This window comes from Mus caroli, chromosome 6, assembly GCF_900094665.2.
Source record: "Mus caroli chromosome 6, CAROLI_EIJ_v1.1, whole genome shotgun sequence".
Taxonomy (NCBI): Eukaryota; Metazoa; Chordata; class Mammalia; order Rodentia; family Muridae; genus Mus; species Mus caroli.
The window spans coordinates 37,430,495-37,454,356 of NC_034575.1; the positions used below are offsets into that span (position 1 = coordinate 37,430,495).

General features: G+C 38.0%; 2 protein-coding genes across 2 annotated transcripts; both read left to right on the top strand.

The window, feature by feature from the left end:
- The first annotated feature begins 231 nt into the window (after positions 1 to 231).
- On the top strand, positions 232 to 1,164 carry LOC110296929 (olfactory receptor-like protein OLF3). The gene has a single exon (XM_021165734.1). It carries the CDS (start codon positions 232 to 234, stop codon positions 1,162 to 1,164), a length of 933 nt encoding a protein of 310 aa, XP_021021393.1.
- A 14,903-nt stretch (positions 1,165 to 16,067) lies between these two features.
- LOC110296880 (olfactory receptor 6B1) lies at positions 16,068 to 20,472 on the top strand. The gene is made up of 3 exons (XM_021165678.2): positions 16,068 to 16,242; positions 16,340 to 16,394; positions 19,448 to 20,472. The coding sequence occupies exon 3, from the start codon at positions 19,473 to 19,475 to the stop codon at positions 20,406 to 20,408; it is 936 nt and encodes a 311-aa protein (XP_021021337.1). The 5' UTR covers positions 16,068 to 16,242; positions 16,340 to 16,394; positions 19,448 to 19,472; the 3' UTR covers positions 20,409 to 20,472.
- Positions 20,473 to 23,862: the final 3,390 nt, after the last annotated feature.

The following is a 23,862-nucleotide window of genomic DNA, read 5'->3' on the forward strand; positions in this document are numbered from 1 at the left end:
CTGAAATACTAAGTCAAATAAGTCTTTGAATCTAAAATTACTTAATTTTCTTGCCATTTAAGGTTAGGTGTTTTGGAGAAGAAATGATGCTCCAATAATTTAAATCTTGAAGATCTTACTTCTTTTCTTTTTAATTTCAGAAGCACTATTACATCTTACTGTGATCTTCAATGTGGATGATCTTGAAATTTAGAAGTGTCAGCTTGCAATACCTGTCCAGTTGTGAAATTCATGGGCCAGGAATTTGTCAACCAGACATGGGTGAATGAGTTCATCCTCTTGGGACTTTCCAGTGACAGGAACACTCAGGTCTTTCTCTTTGTCCTGATCCTTGCCATGTATGTCGTAACTGTTGTGGGGAATACTCTGATTCTTTTCCTCATCAGACTGGACATCAGGCTTCATACTCCCATGTACTTCTTTCTCAGTGTTCTGTCCATAGTGGATCTTTGCTATGGAAATAGTATTGCCCCACAAATGCTGGCTCACTTGGTTTCAGCACAAAAGCTCATCCCTTTCCACAGCTGTGTGTTCCAGCTCTATATCTCCTTGGCCTTGGGTGGTTCTGAGTTCTTCCTTTTGGGAGCAATGTCCTATGACCGCTATGTGGCAGTATGCCATCCATTGCACTATACTGTCATCATGGATGGAGGAGTGTGCCTGGGGCTGGCTGCCACTTGCTTGATGGCTGGTTTCTTGAATTCACTGATGGAGACAGTAATCACCTTCCGTCTTCCTCTGTGTCACAATGTCATTAATCACTTTGCCTGTGAGACCCTTGCAGTGCTTCGGCTAGCCTGTGTAGACATCTCTTTCAACAAGGTCATGGTGGCCATCTCAGGGTTTCTGGTAATCATGCTTCCTTGTTGCCTGGTTCTATTCTCTTATACTCGGATAGTCATTGCCATTCTGCACATTCGATCTACTCAGGGACGTCACAAGGCCTTTGGGACTTGTGCCTCTCACCTCACTGTGGTTTGTATGTGCTTTGGGGCCACAATCTTTACTTACCTAGGGCCACGTTCTGCCTCATCTGAGGATAAAGAGAAGATGGTTGCTCTGTTCTATGCTGTGGTGGCACCCATGTTGAACCCTGTGATCTACAGCTTGAGGAATAAAGAAGTTATGGCTGCTCTTACTAAACTTGTTGAAAAATTAAGGTAAAAGAATGGACATCTCAAGAGGTCTGTGACAACTGTCTTCAGAACCAAACCAGAAATCAGATACATGTAGGTAGAGCTCTTGTGCTTCAACAAGGAAAATTGATCATTGTAATCACATTGCTGTGATCAAAGAAGCTTCTACACATGTTTAATGAGTTTTGTCACACAAAACATTGACCATCTCAGTTACCTATGAGATGCCCCCATGAGATCCTCTTCTCAGACATGCAGTGATTTGTAGACTTCTTCCAACTTTTGTTCTTGTCAGTCTGTTAGTGAGAAGGGAATGGGCCTCAGCTTTTCCAAATACACTTAGTCTTGGATTCTTGTTCTGCCTTTTATTAACTGTGCTCTCTGGTCTGTTTCTGAACTATTTTATGCTAGAAATATTCTGTATTTCTAAATATGGAAAAATAATAAGCTTCCAGAGTGGCTGTATAAGTTAGTGGTAATTTATATTAAATGCCTACCCATCATCAATACAGGAAATGTGCACTTTTTGTCAAAAAAATTATCAAAGACAAATTCACCTTACTAATACAAAATATATTATTCTGTTTCACCTTTGAAGTTATGGGTGGAATCAGTTGGAAATTTTGAGGTGTAGACTGAGCTCTGATGATTCTTGTCAAAGGAGAAAATTTTATATCAATTATAAATAAACAGTATAAATGCATGACGTTTCTTTCATTTCAATAACTTCAGTCCTTATAAGAATGAAGTGGGCTCTCTAGAATCTGCAACTAGAAATCTTTCATGAAGCCTGAACATTCTCAGATATGCCAAAGATCAGCCTTGGCTTGCAGACGGGTTCCTGAGAGAAGGGATATCTAGGAGTTGTGAAACAAATGACTTGAAGTCAAATTCTGGGTCCAAGCTTATAGCCTATGAACTGCTCAAGACAGCTTTCCAGAATGCTCTTGCTATGTTCTGCTTTCTCTAGAGATCTCTGGACAGCTTCCTACTTGAGACAACTTTTTTTTTTTTTCAATTCTAAAAACCTCTCTGCATAGCTCATCTCTTGCAGGTCAAAAGCCCATTTTTATATTTTACATATTGACTCAGCCTTACCCTAGGTTCATTTTGGACTATCTTGTAAATTAGCATCCCATGACCTCAGCCCCTTTATCCTTAGAAAGAGACAGCAAAGACAAGCACAGACAATAAGTTAGCTGGATGGGACCCCTGAAGGTCACAGCATTCTACCTATTTGCTGAGACATAGGCATTCCCTCATCTTCTGGCCTCATGCTGTCAGCAGTGTGTGGGCCACCATGAGTGTTGGTGGTTGCGGTGAGTGAAAGGCTTATTTATGTCATAGTGTACATATTATCATGTTCATCCTTGAGGAATTTCCTTTTTACAAGGTTAATGACTCCATGATAATCAGAGACAGAAAAAGATGCTAGCCACCAAGGCTTCCTGCACAAATCTGATCTTTAGAACCTCATGACAGAGGGAGAAAACTGACTTCAACAATGACCCCCCCCCCACATGAACACCATGCCCATGCACTCACACACATACTTATATGTATGCACACATGTTACCTGAAGGTTTAAAAGTATTCTCATTGGTTATTTTTTTAAGAGAACACAAATTTAGAGGAATAAAATAGTGGAGATAGATGTGGAAGGAGTCAAAGGAGGAAATATGATCAAAATGCACTGTATGAGTTATGAAATTCTCAAACAATAAATGAAAATATTACGTTATAAGGGTTTTCATAGTACAGTATATAAATTTTTATTAGGAAATAATGTCAGGTATTTTTATGATATAAAACTAGGACTGTTTGTATTTAAGTATTAGCTGCTAACAAAGACCAACTGAAATCTTTAAAGAAATCTAAATTCTGTGTAATAGGAGGAAATATCTAATATTTGGAAAAAGAAGAGATGATTTTTGCAAGTCAATTAATTATTATTTGACTCTGCGGCTTTCTGAATTGCATAGAAACACAAAGATGGTTTACACAGTCTCTGTTTCCTAGATACGTTATTTTATTATTTTCTAGGTGCACAGCATGTATTCATATTAATTGAGTTGTGTTTTCATTGCCTGGGCTTATTTGGGTTGGAGATTTACTGCAACAAATCTATTGCTAACAAGAGATGAAAATTTGATGCACAGGAAATATGACTTACTCTCCCAGAGGATTGTTTCATCATTGCTCTAACACATTGTTTTTTTGTTTTTTTGTTTTTTTTTCTATCAATGACTCCAGTAGTTAGGCAACCATGAAGGATTCTGGAGCTGATGTGCAGCTCTCTCTCTCTCTCTCTCTGTGTGTGTGTGTGTGTGTGTGTGTAAGTGTATTGCCTGCATGTATGTATATGTATCAAGTGTGTGCCTGATTCCCAGACAAGTCATAAGAGGCCATCAGATATCCTGAAACTAGAGTTGTAGGTGGCTATGAGCTGTCATGGGACCACTGGGAACCAGACTCTCTCCTCTGCAAGTTCTCTTAACTGCAGAGACATCTCTCCAGACCCTGATTTTCTTTCTTTGAGTAAAATGAGCTCATAAAACTCACTTATTTTAGCTATAACCTACATGCTAATGGTGTATACACACACACACACACATATATATTTGTCCCATATGCTTTTCCTCTGACAAATATTTCAATGGTGTTCACTTGATATTAGCAGAAATAATCTCATTTGCTACAATGATCTAAGTGTCCTGAGTGTTATGATCCTCTACCTGACTCCACAGCATGTCTTTCATTTTCCCACCTTAGCAGCATCTCGCTTGCTATTCTGTTCACTTTGCCAATGTGCAACAAAGTGCTTGTTTTGCTTAACCAGCACTTCTCAGGTGGAATCTCAGGGTTGTTTTGATTTGCATTTCTCTGATGATTAAGGATGTTGAACATTTTTTCAGGTGCTTCTCAGACATTCAGTATTCCTCAAGTGAGAATTTTTTGTTTAGCTCTGAGTCCCATTTTTAAAGGGGTCATTTGATTTTCTTGAGTCCACCTTCTTGAGTTCTTTATATATATTGGATATTAGTCCCCTATCTGATTTAGGATTCCACCTCACACCAGTCAGAATGGCTAAGATCAAAAATTCAGGTGACAGCAGATGTTGGTGAGGATGTGGAGAAAGAGGAACACTCCTCCATTGTTGTGGGATTGCAAGCTTGTACAACCACTCTGGAAATCAATCTGGCAGTTCCTCAGAAAATTGGACATAGTACTACCGGAGGATCCTGCAATACCTCTCCTGGGCTTATATCCAGAAGATGTTCCAACTGGTAAGAAGGACACATGCTCATAGCAAGGCCACTATGTTCATAGAAGCCTTATTTATAATAGCCAGAAGCTGGAAAGAACCCAGATGCCCCTCAACAGAGGAATGGATACAGAAAATGTGGTACATTTACACAATGGAGTACTACTCAGCCATTAAAAAGAATGAATTTATGAAATTCCTAGGCAAATGGATGGACCTGGAGGGCATCATCCTGAGTGANGTAACNNAATCACAAANGAACTCACACAATATGTACTCANTGATAAGTGNATATTAGCCCAGAAACTTAGNANACCCAAGATATAAGATACAATTTGCTAAACACATGAAACTCAAGAAGAACGAAGACCAAAGTGTGGACACTTTGCCCCTTCTTAGAACTGGGAACAAAACACCCATGGAAGGAGTTACAGAGACACAGTTTGGAGCTGAGACGAAAGGATGGACCATCTAGAGACTGCCATATCTGGGGATGCATCCCATAATCAGCCTCTAAACGCTGACACCATTGCACACACTAGTGGGATTTTGCTGAAAGGACCCTGATATAGCTGTCTCTTGTGAGACTATCCTGGGGCCTAGCAAACACAGAAGTGGATGCCCACAGTCAGCTATTGGATGGATCACAGGGCCCCCAGTGGAGAAGCTAGAGAAGGTAACTGCAACCCTATAGGTAGAACAACAATATGAACTACCCAGTACTCCCGGAGCTGGTGTCTCTAGCTGCATATGTATCAGAAGATGGTCCAGTCGGCCATCAGTGAAAAGAGAGGCCCATTGGTCATGCAAATTTTATCTGCCTCAGTACAGGGGAACACCAGGGCCAAGAAGTGGGAGTGGGTGGGGGGGGGACTTTTGGGATAGCATTGGAAATGTAAATGAAATAAATAACTAATTAAAAAATATAATAAAATACAAACATACTGTAGGCTGTAAACTCATCCCTCCAGTCTTCAATAGGGAAGCCGGCGTGGAAAAAAAAAAAAAAGAAAGAAAGAAAGAAACACATAGGAACGATTTGGAAATTATTCAGGAACATGGAGACTGCCATAGCATATTGGATATCATAGCTAGCAGATAGTTCCTATTGCTAATGGTTACTTTCTCGAATGAGAACAATTGTAGCTATTGTTAAAGCATAATAGGTTGTAATTGAGATTATTATGGCCTCCTTGTGCACATTCTTATTCTATAGAAGGCTTATTAAATTCCCAGAATGCTTAGTATTTATCTGCAAACAGACTAAGATCTTATGAAATTTCTTTACTGTTTTCTTCTAAAATAACTAATATTCAACACAATATCCTGAATCTCACTATACTTGTCCCTCTCCCACTTGACAAAATTCTTCATATTCCATCCACACAAGAAAAAAATTACCCAGAAATAAAACATAATCAAAGAAGTAAAATACTTCTATAATAAAAAATTCAAGAATTTAAGAAAAAAAGTATTAGAAGATGAAAATACCTTCTATATTTGGGCAATAGCAAAATTAATATTATGAAACCATCCCTGTTACCAAAAGCAATTCATGGATTAAATGCAACTCACATCATACTTCCAATGACATTCTTCATAGAATAGTCAAAGCAGTCCAGAGAAACAGATCAATACAGGAGGTATCACAATGCTTGATTTCAAAATATTACTACATAGGCATACCAGTTGAAGCAATATAGTATCCAGGCAATAACACAAGCATAAGCTAATGGAAGAGAATAGAGGACCCAGAAACAGATCTGCAAAGGTACAGCCACCTGATTTTTGACAAGATGCCAAAGCATACATTGGAGAACAGACAGTCCATCAACAAATGATGCTGGGAAATCTGGGTGCTCACTCATGGAAAAAAATGATACTAGACACATCTCTTGTCCTGTACAAAAATCAATTCAAATATTGGTCAAAATATTATTGTAAGCATTTTCTTCAGTGTGAAGGTATGGGTAAGAACTCACAGATTCCAATAGTTCAAGAAATAAAACCAATAACTGAAAAAAGAATTCCGTGAAAGTCAAACTCTTCTGCTCACTAAAAGAAACAATTCACCAACAGAAGATCTCATAGAATGGGAATAAATATCTACTAGCTATACACATGATACTGATTACTACAAAAATACATAGGGAATTCAGAAACCTAAAAAGTCAATAGCTATGTAGAAATTCTCAAGATATAAAATATAAACAACTGTAAGAATATTTAAAAAGTTCATCATTTTTGGTCATCAGGGAAATGCAAATCCAATATTCCAAGAGATTTTGTCTTACTCCAGTCAAAGTGCTGACCATTAAGAAAACAAATTCCTAGCACATTGCAACAATGCTTCACACACACGAATTCCAGTTCTTTTTCCCTTAAACTTCCCACATCTGATTCCTCCTATTCCCCTCTCCACCCCTTATCCTACCCAGTTCCCTTCAACCATCCACCCATGATGTCTATTCTATTTTGCCTTCTCAGTGAGATTCAAGCATCCCCCTGTTGGGCTCTCCTTGTTACTTAGCTTCTTTGAATTTGTGGCTAATATACACTTGTACGTGAGTCCATAACATGCTTGTCTTTCTGGGTCAAGGTTACCTCATTCAGGATGATCTTTGCTAGTTCCATCCATCCTGCAAATTTCATGGATGTCATAGCTTTCAATGACTGAGTAATATTACATTGTGAATATTACTATATTTTTTATTTATTCTTTGCTTAAGGGTCATCTAGGTTGTTTCCAGTTTCTGGCTATTACAAATAAAGCTGCTATGAACATAGTTAAGCAAATGATCTTATGGTACTGTGTATTATCTTTTGGGTATATGCCCAGGAGTGGTATAGCTGGCTCTTGAGGAAGAAGTATTCTCAATTTTTCTGAAAAATTACCAAATTGATTTCCAAAGAAGTTGTATACATTTTCACTTCCACCATCAATGGAAGAATGTTATTGTTCATATCCTTGCCAGAATGAACTGTCTCTCGAGTTTTAAAGTAGAACAATGGAAATCCCAAGAAATCTATGAGGAATCTAACTAAAACTCTTAGGAATGGGGGATATAGAATCTTAAATATGTACCTGCTATAACTAGTCAAGACTTCTATGGAGGGATAGAGAGACCAACCCAGCCACCAAACCCTTGACATGCAATTTATTTGTTCTTACAAAATGTACAGGGGTAAACATGGAGCAGAAATTGAGGAAATGGCTAACCAATGACAGACTCAACTTAAGACACATGCAATGAGAAAGGGCACATCCCCAACACAGTTAATGATATTCTGCTGTACTTGTAGACAAGGGCCTATCATAACTACCAACAGAGAGGCTTTACCCCAAAGATGATGGAACCAGATACAGAAACCTAAAGCCAAACATTAGATGGAACTTGGAGAATTCTGTAGAAGAGGGGGAGAAATCAGAGAGGTCAATGACACCACAAAATAACCTACATAATTAACTAACCTGGGACCATTGTTGTATATAGAGAGTGAACCACCAACAAAAGAGCATGCATGGGATAGACCTAGCCACTCTAAACTTATGTAACAGATGTGCAGTTTGGTCTTCATGTAGGACCCCTAACAGCAGGAGCAAGGGCTTTCTCTAACTCTTTTGCCTGTGTTTGAATTCTTTCCCCTAACTGGGATGCCTTGTCTATCCTTGATAGGAGAAGATGTGCTTAATCCTACTGCAACTAGATATGCCAGGGTGAGTTAATACTAATGGGAGTCATCACCTACTCTGAAGAGAAAGGAAGGGTAGGTATGAAGGAAGGTGATGAGAGAGGGAGGAAATGGGAAGAGAGGAAGGAGGGGAAGCTGCAAGCAGGATGTAAAGTTAATTAATTAAAAATAAAGAAAACAAATGTCTTATTTGGATGTTGTCTCTTGGTGACCTGCTTTTTTCTGAAGAGTACCAGATAGGGATTGGATCTGGTGCAGAGCAGAGGAGGGAGCTGAGAGGAGTGGAGGGAGGGGAAATTGCAGTAGGGATGTGATGTATGAGAGAATATGTTTTCAATATTAAAACAGAAAAGAAAGTAAAGAAACAAATTTTAACTAATACTGTTGAATGAATAGGAGAAAGGGAATCCTTATGCACCATTGAAGAGAAGATGTGTTAATGTACCAATTGTAGAAATCAACACAGAGGTTCTATTTCTTTCTTCCTTTCTTCTTTTCTCTTTTCCTTCCTTCTTTTTTTTCTTCATTATTTTGAGACATAGTGTAGCACTGGCTGTCCTGGAGCTATGTAGACAAGGCTAGCCTTCAAGTCAGAGAGCTCACTGACTCTGCCTCCTGAGTGCTAGGATCAAAGGTACGTTTCATCACATCTGACAAGATGGAAGTTTTGTTTAAAAAAAAAAAACCCAAGAGTAAAGCTATGTTAACATATCCCATAGAATGCATCAAAGCAATGCCAGCCAACATACTACAGAGACACTTGTGTATCTGTGCATATTCACAACAGCCAAGCTATAGTGTCAGCCTACTGTCAACAGATGGATAGTGAAAGCATGGTAAACCTATAGAAAATAGCTGGTTCAGCCATAAAGAATGAAATGTTTGCTTTTGTGAAATGAATTGAACTAGAGATCCTCATTACTAAGACAACTAAGACAGACTCAGAAAGAAAATATTGTATTTTTCTTTTCACCTTTTCTATGCATATGCCAATATGACATGAAACTATGAGCAAGACTCTCTGAGAAAGATGAGGAAGTCTAGTGGAAGAGCAAAGGGGGTATATGCAGTAAATATGGTCAAGTCCATACTCTGATTTCTTTTCAGATTAAATATATATTTCATCTTTCCAATATGTTCAAAACAAAGGAAATTCCTATGGAATATAGCATGTATATGAACACATGCTAATTAAAAATTTTCTTCAATTTTAGGTTAACAGACAAATTACATTCCCATCTCATAGAAGACAGGAAGTGACTTTTCTCTTGACCATATATAAATTATGTGGTTCACTAGTGGCTCTTACCTAAAAAGTAAGATTACACACATTACAGAACTCTTTGTGTCATTGTATTCCTGAGAGAGGCAAGGAAGAAAAGCCTATGCCTAAGGCTATCTTAGATAGACAAGATGAGCTCTTTGTTCATGTATTAAATCTCTCATGTATTTTTCAGGTGTTAGCTATTACTGAGTGAGAGCAGTCCTGGGCATTTTTTTTTTCCTGAACAGGTGATGAAACTTGGGGATTCCTGCATTCTAAGTAAGTTCTGTGTCACTGGGCAACACTCTCAACCAGAATGAACGTTTTTAATAGAAGAAGAAGAAAAAAATAAACCATCTGATTGGTGCTTCAGTTGAAGTTGTAGAACTGCCTTCTGGCCTCTGTTAACTGGTATTTCTTTATCCAATTCCGATTTCAAAGAATAAACGCAGTGAAAAACAATACTCATTGAACAATATCAAGATAAATTGATGAAACAAAGCTACATCTATAAATTATTAACAAAATATTAGAATGGGCCAGATAGCTGATCAATCTTCTCTCACTGTATATGATTTGTCCTTTAACACACAGACAGACCCAATGCAATACTAATATTAATACTAACCCAGTGGGATGAGTCATGTCACTGAAACCCATCTCCTAAAGAGGCTTGTGAAGGATAACTCAACTGTCAGACCTGCCCGAGAAATAATTCCCCAGAGGAAAGTAATTACTTCAGCTTCTGGGGCTGTAGAAGTATGACAAATGTGTTATTAGTCGTTTGTATGGTTTCCGGTTTGGGTGGAAGCTTTTCTATGTCACAGATCATAGCTGACATAGTCAGGAAAATACTACTTGAAAGGTGACTTATCCTTGCAGACTACTGCCTAAATGTCATAGTGACAAAGGACCACTGACACTAAACAAGAGGTTCAAACTTTTGGCAGAATTTGGCCAATATTCCAGTGTTATCCTCCTCCTCCTCATTATCATAACCTAGTATTTACTAATCTCAAAAACTCAATTCTCTTAGTGGATGGAAATTTGCCAGGAGCCAAGGTTCTGTTCCTTAAATCTACATTATCAAGGTAAAGCAATTTCTTCCAGATTGAACCATACCCTGATGGGGGGGTGATGGGGGGGAAAGAAGAAATTCATACAACGTTCAAGAATCTTATATGAAGTCACAAGGAACTTATAAAATTTGCAAGGTTCTACGTGAGATTAGATGAGCAGTAAAAATTACAGAGGAGAAAGGATATTATTTTATTTTTAGTGTAACTGCTTGCAAGTTTCACAGAAAACTCTTCAGCTTTTATGAGTCATTTCCCATGCTGGGATGAGCTTTTCAGTGATGTGTACACCCAGGAGACACCAATGCACTTATAAGTACTTCCAGTAATCTTATTTGTTCACCAAAGTAGACTTGTATAGGATTATTTGCTTAGCCTATCATTGGTATAGACATTTGTATGTATCTCCTTAGAAAAATTTACACAACATATCTTTCTTTTGCAGAAACTGGATAGCCAAGACCTAAACAAAACAAGATATTTCATAATACATAATCATTTTTTAGATATTTTCTTCATTTACATTTCTAATGCTATTCCCAAAGTCCTCTATACCCCCCTACCCTGCTCCCCAACCTACCCACTCCCACTTCCTGGCCCTGGCATTCCCCTGTACTGGGGCATATGATCTTTGCAATATCAAGGGCCTCTCCTCCCATTGATGGCTGACTAGGCCATCCTCTGCTACATATGCAGCTAGAGACACAGCTCTGGGGAGTACTGGTTAGTTCATATTGTTGTCCCTCCTATAGGCTTGCAGACCCCTTTAGCTCCTTGGGTACTTTCTCTAGCTCCTCCATTGGGGGCCCTGTGATACATCCAATAGATGAATGTGAGCATCCACTTCTGTATTTTCCAGGCACTGGCATAGCCTCACAAGAGAGTGCTATATCAGGGTCCTGTCAGCAAAACTTTTCTGGCATATGCAACAGTGTCTGGGTTTGGTGGTTGTTTATGGGATGGATCCCTGGGTGGGGCAGTCTCTGGATGGTCCTTCCTTCCTTCTCAGCTCCGAGCTTTGTCTCTGTAACTCCTTCCATATTTTGTTCTCCATTCTTTCAGCAACATACTGCAAGGAAAGAAACAGTATCACATAACCCTTATGCTCGTAACTGTAACTGTGTTTAGGAAGTACCACCTTTTAAGAGCCCTTTCCAATCTCATTCAAAGGGACCATATAAAGAATTCCTCCTAACTAATATTTTACTCTTTAATTAACATAATTTGAGGCAAGGTTTATATTTCTCACATAACAAAAGTAACATCATCAGACTAATGCCAAAGACTCCAAATAAAACTTCAGAAAACAACCTCCAATATCTGACCAAATGAATCAGCTATCAGGTGTAGATTGATAGGGTCTGTCTTTTATAATCTATCCCATTCTCTAACTATTGTCAACTGCTGATACATTTAACTTCAATGTTTTCCTTCAATGTGCTGATTACATTCTAATTTCTACAGAACAAATAAAGCTGTTGATTTCTAGTGAATTTTCTATGTATATGACTTCTCTTGTGGAAATTCTCATATAAATGAATGAATAGCCACAGGACATTTCAAAAGTACATTTGGTGTATATATAGTATATACCAAATATATAGGAAAGAGACATTTTCTAAAGTCTTCTGACCTTACTAACTGTAGTACCTTTTAGTGAACTATAAATGAATTCCTGATTGTTCCTAACATAATTTTATATTTTTTGTGTGATGCTGCTAGAAATTATCAATCATTTGTACCTTAAATGTTTTCCAAAAACTTATGTGTTGAAGATGTGGGTCTTAATTCGATCCTATTGAGAGGCAATAAAACTTCTAAGAAAATATTTGCTGGAATAAAGTAGGGTCACCTTTTGGCAAACAATAAAAGAGCATTGTAGCATGCATAAATCCTTTTTCTTCCCTACTTGTTCATGATCTTGTTTATCACAACAGAATACAAAGTAGAGTAAGGGTACTGGAACACTGAATCTTTCCTTTCCTTTTGCTTCATTGTTGGCATATAAGGAATAGACCTATTCTGTCCCAACATGATGGACTGTGCTGCCACAAGCCAAAAGTCTCCAGGTACTGATACCACAAACCAAAATGAAGTCTTCCTTACTTTTAATTAACACACTATTTTGTCACAATGATGCAATGCTGATAATTGAAAAGGGCTCAACCAAAACTCAAGGATGATTTTTAACTCTAATTATAGGGGCAGTTTTGTGTCTTCTTGATACTGACTTTCATGGTATAATGATCTTTTAGTTTGGTAGCAACATACTCTAGAAATGTTCAAGGAAACGCAACACCATGGGTAGCACCCTCCTAAAGCACCAGTCCTTTAATAACAATCTTCAAAGACTCTGAGTGGCTTACGACTGATGATAAATGACAGCTGGTCACTTACGTGGGAACGAATAACAAAGTCAGTGAATCTATAAAACCAATCTTCAGCTCTGCCTTTTCTGCAATTGGATAGACAATTGTGCATCAGCTTTTCCGTGGAAAGTACTTTTGATGCACCCTTGGTACTCCTTCGAACCAAGTTCCCTCCCATCTTTAAAGATTGAAGTGTGAGCTGTGTTTGAGTCTATAATCATTTCATCTGTGATTTTTAGATCTTCAAAGACTTACATACATTCACTAAATGGCCAACAAACCTTGACTGGCAGACACTAAACTTTATGAGCAGGGTTTGAAGGAAGAGACTTGGGATGGGCTAGAGGGAGGAAGACAGACACAGAGAGAGAGAGACAGAGAGAGACAGAAAGAGAGGCAGATTAGAATTTAAAAATTAATCAGAGTTCAGTGGAAGTGATCCTTCAGGGAGTAGAATGGTGATACAAATGCAGGGGCGGGCAGGAATTAACTTGATTTATCACTTGTAACAGTTTGCATCATCTTTAGTGGACAGGAAGCACAAACGATTTCTCTCTAAGATTGAAGACAAGTTTCATATGCTCATGTTCACCATTTATTCTTAACTAAGAGTCATGTTAAGGCCATGAAAAGTGAAGGACAATCATGTAAATCAGAAATAAATTCAATTATTTAAAAATATTCAATAAGGAAAGCTCACATCAAAGTGTTTAGAACTAATGAACAGGATTGGGAAGTTTGAAAGTTTCAAAATCAATATATATATTGCGTGTATGTGCATACTAAGATCACTTACACCAAGGGCATGGAAAACTCCGACTCAGTGCAGAAATAACTTGCTGGATGTCAAAACCTGTCTGAATTAACTTTTGTCTAATTGAAAGAAATCTTACACCATTCATGGGAAAGACTAGGATAGTTTTGCAGGAGAATTTTTCTGAATGCAGTGTATATGTGTGTTTGTTGAGGGATTAGTTTTATTTATTTATTTATTTATTTATTTAAATATTTTTTATTACATCTTTTCCTCAATTACATTTCCAGTGCTATCCCAAAAGTCCCCCATACCCTCCCCCCTACTTCCCTACCCACCCATTCCCATTTTTTTGGCCCTGGCATTCCCCTGTACTGGGGCATATAAAGTTTGCATGTCCAATGGGCCTCTCTTTCCAGTGATGGCCGACTAGGCCATCTTTCGATACATATGCAGCTAGAGTCAAGAGTTCCGGGGTACTGGTTAGTTCATAATGTTGTTCCACGCATAGGGTTTATAGTAGTGATTGAACTCAGAGCTTTGTATGTAGTAGGACCATCTCCACTGAACTATATCCCCAGCCCTCTGTTTAGTTTTCATGATTTGAGGGGGTGTCTCACTAAATTTTCTATGCTGACCTTTATCTTATTCTTTACCCTTCGTGTGCTAAGTAGCTGAGATATACCACCTAGCCAGGAGGATAGCAAACATCTAAAAATGAAAGTTGTAGCACCCTCTGTCTATGAATGAAAGTTTGGATAAGCAATGGACAGATTTAAAAATAGTAAGCAGGAGGTGGTTGGGGAAGAAGATACCCCGAGGATTTGGAAATTGAAAGAAAAAAAACCCACTTAGTGTGATGCTTTTTTTGGCAGCACATATCCTAAAATCAGAGTACAACAGAGAAGATTAGTATGGCCATTTTAAAGGAATATATGCCAGTTCATGGAATATTTAAAATAAAATAAAAAACCTTGATGTGTACCTGGGAAAATCATGCATATGTGAAGGTTTGAGTGCTTGCTCAAATAAGGCCTGAAGGGATTCAAAGAGTTCACCTCTATGTGACCTTCAGGCTTTATTCAATAGCAAGAGAAGTCTTAAGCAGAATTGCAAATGGCCTAAGTCCCAAATAGAACCACAAGTCCACCATTTTTCCATAAGTGAACTGTGTAACACTTACATTGTTGGAGGAATAAAAAGACACTGGTCACAACACAACACCAAGAGAGCCTTCTGAAAAACAGAAAACACCCATGGACTTCAGAACCTAAAGAATCTGTGTAGTGAGTTCCATTGACTTCCTTATTGCAGACCATATCTCATGGATCAGGAACCACCGGCCTGGAGCCACTGGGGGGTGGGGGGCACACAAAAAGTTCCAAGGAGAGCTTTATTATTTTAAGTCTTGATGACAGCATTCAGGGTGCCACCCTGTTGTATTTGACAAATGTTTCAGATCCATTTAAGATTATTCGTACTAAAAAATTTGATTTCAAGACTTCAGTCATGGCAATTCATGGGCTCTTGTCACAATAGGAAGGATACTTCCTGTTTCTGCAGAAGCATGCCCTGCCTAGCATTCTGCTCACATTGCTAAAGCAGCCATGGTTTGGTAGAAATTCTGTCATTTTCCATTTACAGTCACTACAACAAAATAGTTGTTTTGAGATGATGAGAAATTATGGTTAAATGGTACATTTTAAGTGATATCAGGTTATTTCTGGAACTTAGAGGTGAATTGAGGACAGAGATTTAAAAGAAGAACCTTATCTTTTACTATTTTATAATCTGTCTTCTATATTTCAGTCCTAAGAAAGAATCTGAATGGGAAGCTGCTCTCCTAATTACCATAAATGTGAGTGTCTCCCCAGAATGGACTATTTCTGTCTTATAAAATCACAGTGAATCTATGAGCTTTTCTTTGTTGTGAAGGCAGCTTAGGAGTTCTGCACATACAGAGAAGTGATATATGCTGAACTGTAATTTTGTCTCAGGATGTGAACTATTAGTCAAGTGACACCCTGCAGATGACAGTGACACTCACTAATCATGATAAATTCATTTGTCATACCTTATGACATTACCTTATGACATACCTTATGACAAAGACTTCCTTCCATTTAAAGCCATACTAAATTGTCACAATACCAAGCTAGCTCTCAGCAGTCATGGCCTCCCTAGGAGAACAGATATGGTCATTCTGTTTTCCAAAAGCTAAGGTAAAGCTCCGTGTCTGAAAGGAGATCCTTAAGTGCAATGCTCTGTTTTCTCTTACACTTTCAACAAAGAATAAATGAAGCATGGTTCTTCCTAAAGTATGTGACCATAAATAATTTTCCCCCATGGAGCCAATATCAAGTACAACAATTGAGATGGCCACAGTGGGCACAAATTTCCTTGTATACCACAAGAGACTTGGGCAGCCATTGTCAATGTTCTTTCCTCTTAAGTCCTGGGAAAGATGCCAAGATCTTTATGCTGTATAAAGTCCTCAGATGAACAAAGACATTCACAGCTTGATATGCTCTAGTCCAGAAAAGTACTCACCAGAAGGCTATGGGAACTCTGGCCCCAGAGTGCTGGAAGATCCAGCCAGGTGCCACATTGGACACAAATGTGGTTGTCTTAGTGTTCAGGGACATCCTCTCATATAGCCCTGGTCATCTGCTGCAAAGCAGTGGGGTAATCTGTGCCAGTTGGTTTCTTTTCAGTTTAAGAAGTGGGTTACTCATATCTACTCAATACCTGAAATTTTTCTTTGTACTTCTTTCTATTTTAGAATCAGTGAGGAATTGTTTTTCACAAACTACCTCATCAGAGGCTGCTAAGCCAAGGTAAGTGGTCCCTCTTGCAACATCCATTATACCTAAGCAAATCTTAGGTACAGTGAAATTTAAACTATAAATCTTTCATGTTTTTTCTTTCCATCCACTGTACTTCCAGCAACTGGACAATATGATATTCTCATTTTCTGAAACTTATGTGCAGACAATTATACAATAAACAAAGGGAATAGGTTTTGCCTATTGCTTTTGAGAGAGAATTCCTGATGTTGGGTCCTAAGAAAATACCCTAATTATGACCACCCCCCTTAGATTCCTATGTGATCCCCAGTAACCCTATGCTACATACTTCTTTGTCTTTCCTATGTAAGTAGGTAGATCTTGGTATTGCTTACAGTAGTAGAGAGAGCTGAATATGTTCACTTCAGTTTCTTTAACAATCAATAATTAGCTTGTGATTTTGCTCTTCTTTGTGTGTCTACATGTCTGTTATAAGTATGGCTTACACCTTGACCATCATACTCTAATTTGATAACCTTGTTCTACCCAATATGTCTTCTCATAAACATCACCAGGGTTAAATACAAGGTTATTGTAATCCTCATGACAAACATTTAGTCATTATGCGGTTTTTGCTTAAGGATGGCTCTTGAACTTCCTACTGCTGGGTGTAGAGTTCCCCATAATCTGGATCCTAATGAGTCTCTTTCTCCCTCCTGCCATGCGTCTCTTTTTAACTCATTCCCTCTCAGTTTACCAAACACAGAGCTTTGAGCTGTTATGCTGGGCTGTTCTGACTTCTATACCTTTTTTTTTCTAGTTCATTTGCCTGAAATACCCCACTTTCTCACTAATAGATCTTGGGAAGTATTACATATGCATTTATCTTATCTCTGGCACATATTACAAGCCTCTCTGTATGTTTCATTCTGTTGTGTGTGTTTGAGGTAAAATGTATTCCTGTGTTATATATTCTTTCCAGTGCTAATGACCTGTGCTTATAATAAAATTTCAGTAAGACTGGAGAACATGTTATAGAATTATACATTTTAAATGCTTAAAACTAGTGATGAGACTGAAATCTGACTTGCTTTGTAGGTCAGTGAGCTTAGTGGTTGATGGTGTGGCTCAGACAGGCCTGAACTTTGGTATAATTCTGACTGCATCTCTTTTTAACTAGAAACTGTTACCACTTTGTGTCTGAACTACAGTGCCTCTTCTGTGAAACTGGACTAACTCTGAGTCATTTACATTATATTATGGATCAACTGCTGCATTTTATGAACAGTAGTAAGCAAACTTCCTGGTACCTACTGAATACACCCTGATATTTTTTTATAGGATTCAGGCGAACCTCATCCAATACAGCAATGCTCATCTATTTCCATCTCTTTGATTGTTTAGAAAGTGCCTATGAAAACCCCCAAATTTCCCTGTTAGTAAATGGCAGCACATATATATATATATATATATTTGTCTATGATTTCTCCTTGATCTCTCCTCCCGCAATCTTCTACATCTAAATCTTTTCATTTCTGTTAAAGATTCTACATCTAAAATGGCCGTTAAACTCACTTCTATCAAGCCAGTCCTCAGGGTCACTGGAATCTTCCGTTAAAGCCCATTGTACCACTCATATAGTTCACTTTGAAAGACAATTATCTTTCCATGACATAATCATGTGTATGTGTTTAATCTTCTGCTTGTCTTCCCTTGTATTTAGGGTTTTTTTATTCTTCATTTAATTTTTATTTTATTTTATTTTAAGCTTTGGGGTCTCATCTACTCAGCTATGCTTACCTTCCTACTCCTTTCCAACTCCTTTTCTATCCACCACAGTGTAGCAACAGGGGTCTTACTTTAGCCTGGGTTTCTTTTACCTAGGTCTTCAAAGAGATGGTCTAATTAGAATCTTCTGCTTAAATATCACAGGTCAAAAGGACATACCATTCCAGATCATATGCTGTTACTTTCCGGATTTTTAATTTTCATTAAAAATATCTAATGCATTTCCATTTTAGCTTAAACAGTTACATCTCCCAGAGACCATATCTTTGTCCTGTGAATCTGAAAGCCCACCAACCCCCCCCTTTCTGTTTCTCACCACTTACTTGGATTACAGTAGGTACACCACACATACACACAGTAGCCCCTTCCACACTCATTGTTATCTTCCATTGACATAAAACATCTTCTATTAGATTTTAATTTCATTTTAATCCACAGTGACATCCACTGAACACATGAATATTCATATAACAAGAGAGAAAAATGAGTTTCAAGAGGGTGTGGTTTGAAGGGCAGAGCAACTCCATGGAAAACTTAGGATTAGAATGAAGTCCAGAGAGCTCACAGGGACAAGCTTGATTCCTCATGCCTCTCTATCATGTAATCCTCTGATGGTGACATGTCCTTTCCATCTCCACTGAGGGTAGAAGAAAAGAAACAAGTGACATATGACACTCACCCAGTTACAAGGAAGAACTTCCACAATTGTGAGCAGATGACAGCAATGAAGGCCAGTGTATCTTTTGAAGTACAAAAGTAACACAAAGTGGGGTTTGCTAGTTTATTTAGGAGGTATCCATGAGGATATTAGATAGCACATGGCTTTTGGCTTAGACTTGAATAGAATCCTTACACTCTCGTCAGTGAGATCATAGAAATATACTTAATATATCTCTAATACTACATCATTAATATGTAAATAATAGTATATAAGTAAAAATGCTTTGTAGAAAATTGAGTTAGAGCATTTTATTATGGCCCATGCATCGATCTAACCCAGTGAGTCTCAATCTTCCTAATGCTGCCACTCTCTACTACAGTTCCTCTTCTATACAGTTCCAACCAAAAGCTATTTCATTGCTATTCACAACTATAAATTTGCTATTGTTATAAAATATAATGTAAATAGCTGATATGCAGGATATCTCATATTTGATCCCCAAAGGAATCTTGATCCGTAGGCTGAGAACCACTGAGTTCTAACCTATACTATGCTATTAATAAACAACTGTTAATGCTATAGGTACTCAAAAAAGGCATGAATAATAGATGTTTACCAGTCTATGGACTCTGATTAAGTGATTCTTTTCTCTCAGAAAGGCTAGGTCCTGTGTATTTGATATGGATGTGGAGAACCAGACACGGGTCACCAAGTTCATTCTGGTAGGGTTTCCTGGGAGCTTGAGCATGAGAGCAGCTGTGTTCCTAATGTTTCTTGTGGCCTATATTCTGACTGTAGCTGAAAATGTGATCATCATCCTACTGGTGCAACAGAACCGACCACTACACAAGCCTATGTACTTCTTCCTTGCCAACCTGTCTTTCTTGGAGACCTGGTACATCTCTGTTACCGTTCCCAAGCTGCTGTTCAGCTTCTGGTCCATGAGTAACAGCATTTCCTTCACTCACTGTATGATACAGCTTTACTTCTTCATTGCACTTATGTGTACGGAATGCGTTCTCCTAGCTGCAATGGCCTATGATCGTTATGTGGCTATCTGCCGCCCATTACACTACCCCACCATCATGAGCCATGGACTCTGTTTCCGCCTAGCTCTTGGTTCCTGGGTCATTGGCTTTGGCATCTCTTTGGCAAAGATCTACTTCATCTCTCGCCTCAGCTTCTGTGGCCCCAATGTCATCAACCACTTCTTTTGTGATATCTCTCCAGTTCTTAATCTCTCCTGCACAGACATGTCCATTGCAGAGCTGGTGGACTTTGTTTTGGCTCTGGTCATCTTCCTCTTTCCACTGTCAATCACTGTTTTATCATATGGATGCATTCTGGCCACTGTGTTACGCATGCCAACAGGAAAGCAGAAAGCCTTTTCCACCTGTGCTTCCCACCTCGTGGTGGTTACCATCTTCTACTCAGCCACTATTTTTATGTATGCCCGACCCCGAGCTATCCATGCCTTCAACATGAACAAAGTTATTTCTATCTTCTATGCCATTGTGACCCCTGCCCTCAATCCTTTCATTTATTGCCTAAGGAACCGAGAGGTAAAAGAAGCTCTAAAGAAATTGATTTATTGCCAGGTCATCCGATCTGACTAGTCTCTTATGGCTGATTGGAAAGAAAAGACTGACTTCTCTGCTGTCCTATGTCCTCTTTCTTTCAATGCCCTAGCTCAAGATCATTGGTGTTAATATGATTTCATCATGTACACAACAATCTTGGCACTTGTATATATTTGTGCATGAGATCTCTAAGGACATACATGCTATGTATATATCTATAGAAAAATAATTCTCTTTGACTCTAATCAAACATGGAGTTTATAAGAATGTAGATAACCCAGTTAAACAAGATGTGATATGGTGTTGTGTGGTTTGGCCTGATTTGGGTCCTGCAAGCACAAACAGTTCTGAGGTTAAAAGATTCCATGATGTCCCTTATTTCCCATTTACCTGACTGGCAGAGGAAATAGATTTCTCAACAACAGAGGCTTGGAGCCTCTGTTGGTGGCAGAGGGTGGAAGACTGTTGCTCAATTCCTTCCAAAACCTTACTTAGGCACTAACTTCCTAGTGTAAGTACCACTCCTTGAGTAGCACCCTTTCTGCTAGCAAGAGCAAGCTTTTATAAAATGAATTGTACATTATATAATCATATCTTGCAGTCTGATACAATTTATGTACTTGCTTTTTCTTGAAGTCCATGTTTCCTTTCAGAATATTTATTTACATTCTCTGATGGATTAATGTAAAGTAGATGATGAATAAATCTTAAATAAGTTCAGTACTGACTCATCTAGCCTTATTAGTTCTCTTGTCTTGCAAACAAAGTATTTTTTCATTAATCCTCCTTTTCCTGTCTTTTTTTGTTTTACCATGTATACACAGATACAATAACAACACAATTTTAAGGAATGACAGGATTTTCCTTCCATGCCACGGTCATCCTCAGCTCTTTTTCTGACCTCCTACATAAAACCTTTCTGATTCGCTCTACAGATTTGTTCTATTTCACAGTCTAGCCAAGAGTGAAGTGAGTTCTGCTGTCAGCTACATTCAACATAATGGCTGAGAGGCCAGAATTTAGTTTTTCTCATGGGCAATTTTAAACATGAATACTCATTACATCCATTACAACTTTCACCTAAGTAGAAGAATCACATTAAAAGTAAGAAGTATTTAGGAAGAATTACTTCTTCATTCACTCATTCAGTGCATTTGTAATAGTGTTTCCCCCAAACATTAGAAAGCAAAGGTCAAAAGCTCAGGCTGTTTGATTCTGAGCTCTGGAGATTTCCTATTCAGTGCATGAGTCTCCCTAAGGAAAACATGCCTCTTCGGCGGCAAGGAGTAGAAGGTAATTGCAAAGGAACTAAGTGGATAATGAACTTCTACAGCAGGTGATGACTGATAAAATATAGTGGACAAATGGGAAGCACAGATCTTAGGAAAGGAAAGAAATGGGAAAGAAAGGAAAGGAAAGGAAAGGAAAGGAAAGGAAAGGAAAGGAAAGGAAAGGAAAGGAAAGGAAAGGAAAGGAAAGGAAAGGAAAGGAAAGGAAAGGAAANAAAGGAAAGGAAAGGAAAGGAAAGGAAAGGAAAGGAAAGGAAAGGAAAGGATCAAAGAGAAATAGACATATTCTTCACTTTAGGGAATAAATGTGCAAATACAAACTGCTGATATAGAAATAATTTAGTTTGTGCTTCTGGATGGATTTCATTTCCTTAGTCAATAAAAAGTGCTTATGAGTGTCTTTTTATTTTAAACCACAAATATATAAAAGGAATTATTTTCTGAATAATTCATATGAATCAATCTATCATGTTACAGTCTAGCGGAAATAGTAATTGTGTGCCTAAAAAATAGGCAAAACAAGCAAGCAAGCAAGAAACAAACAAACAAAGCATGTTTTATAGAGATCAGAAAAACAAGCCAGAACAAAACAATAAAAGTCAAAGTCCATAATCTAAGTTTTCACTTTAGATATGTATTGTACCAAGGGGACTTGGAAGGACTGTTTATACTTGCTAGAACATTGATTCTTTATATGGAAAATAGGAATAATTATGCTTGCTCAGTTTGGCTTACACAATTGTTATGAGGCTCAGCTAACATGATCCAAAAGGTTTTGAGTACTCAGCGCCTAGGATAGTCTAAGATCGGAAAAAGATGTTTCTTAATGGAAGTTTATGTGGAGAAATTAGTAAGAAGGGATATGCTTTTTCACCTGTCTGAAAGTACTCTATACAGATTGTGTACAGATTGTTTATGTCCATGGACACAATCTTGGAGTCAGCAGCTGTAAGGCAACTGTCTGTTTATGATTTCCTTTGTGACTGAGTAATGGAAAAGGTGTAAAAGGGTGGGTTTTGGAGAAGGTGCACATTTTATTAAGCTATAATGAAAGAACAAATGAAAGTTAGTAATGTACCTTTGACCTCTTCATGAAAATAGGATAGAGAAGGAATTTAGAAAGTGTAATTCAGAGTAATACATTAATTTGCCTCAACAGAAAGAATACAACGCTTAGCAGTTCAATAGGTAAATTCTGAGAAAACAAGCTATCTGTAATATATGACACCAGCCTTTTTCTACACTTGATGTCACTGTGACTCCATTCCTTAACTCTTTCAATTGGTTCCTGAAGAACTGAAAGGTCAAAGAAACTGTGGAGAAACTAGTCTATTGCCAGGCCACTGGATCTGACTAGTATGTTATGATTTTGTAGAAAGAAATGATTCTCTGCTCTGCTTTCTATATAGTTTCTCCCATCAATGGCCGGCATAGTTATTAGTGGTGTCAATATGATGTCACCATGTTTACACAACTTGTAGGGCATTATGCCTATGTGTTCATGCAGATTGAACTCTAAAGGCATACACACTGAAGATTTCTATTTAACTCTAACCTAACATGAGAGTATAGGTAAAGTGAGAACTGAATTAATCAGAATGGGAGGTAGAAGTGTGTGGAAAGGCCTGCTTCATATACTGAAAGAAAGGACAGTTCTAAGGTCAAATTTTAATGTGGTGTGGATTCTGACCCATCTGCCTGCCCAGGGCAGAACACCAGCTTCTCCAAAAATCCCACTTACACCAGACAGTTTTACTTAGAGTGAGTTTATACCAAGTAAAGATGCTACAAATCCACTGTTCAGTTTACCTAGAGGGCAAGCACTAAGACTCTTGTTATCCCCAATCAAACTTATAAGGAATTTCATAAAATTCAATATAGAAAAATTAATTATGCATCTTTTAATAAATAAAGTAAATCTTTAAAATATGAGAACAACAATATTTTCTATTGTGCAGAAAACTAAAGACATTGGAGGAAGTCACAGTTTGTTTTAAAAGTAGATTGTACTAGAGAAAATGCTTCCTTAATGAAGGTGCCTATTTCAATCAGCAGCTGGCTGCTTTTTCTTTCTAGGTACTATTAGGATTTATGTTCTTCTTTTATTGAAAATAAGTCTATTTTTCTTAAATAATATATCCTGATTATGTCTTCTCCTCCCTTCACTTCCCAGTTCCTTTCTTTTTTTTTTGATTTTTAAT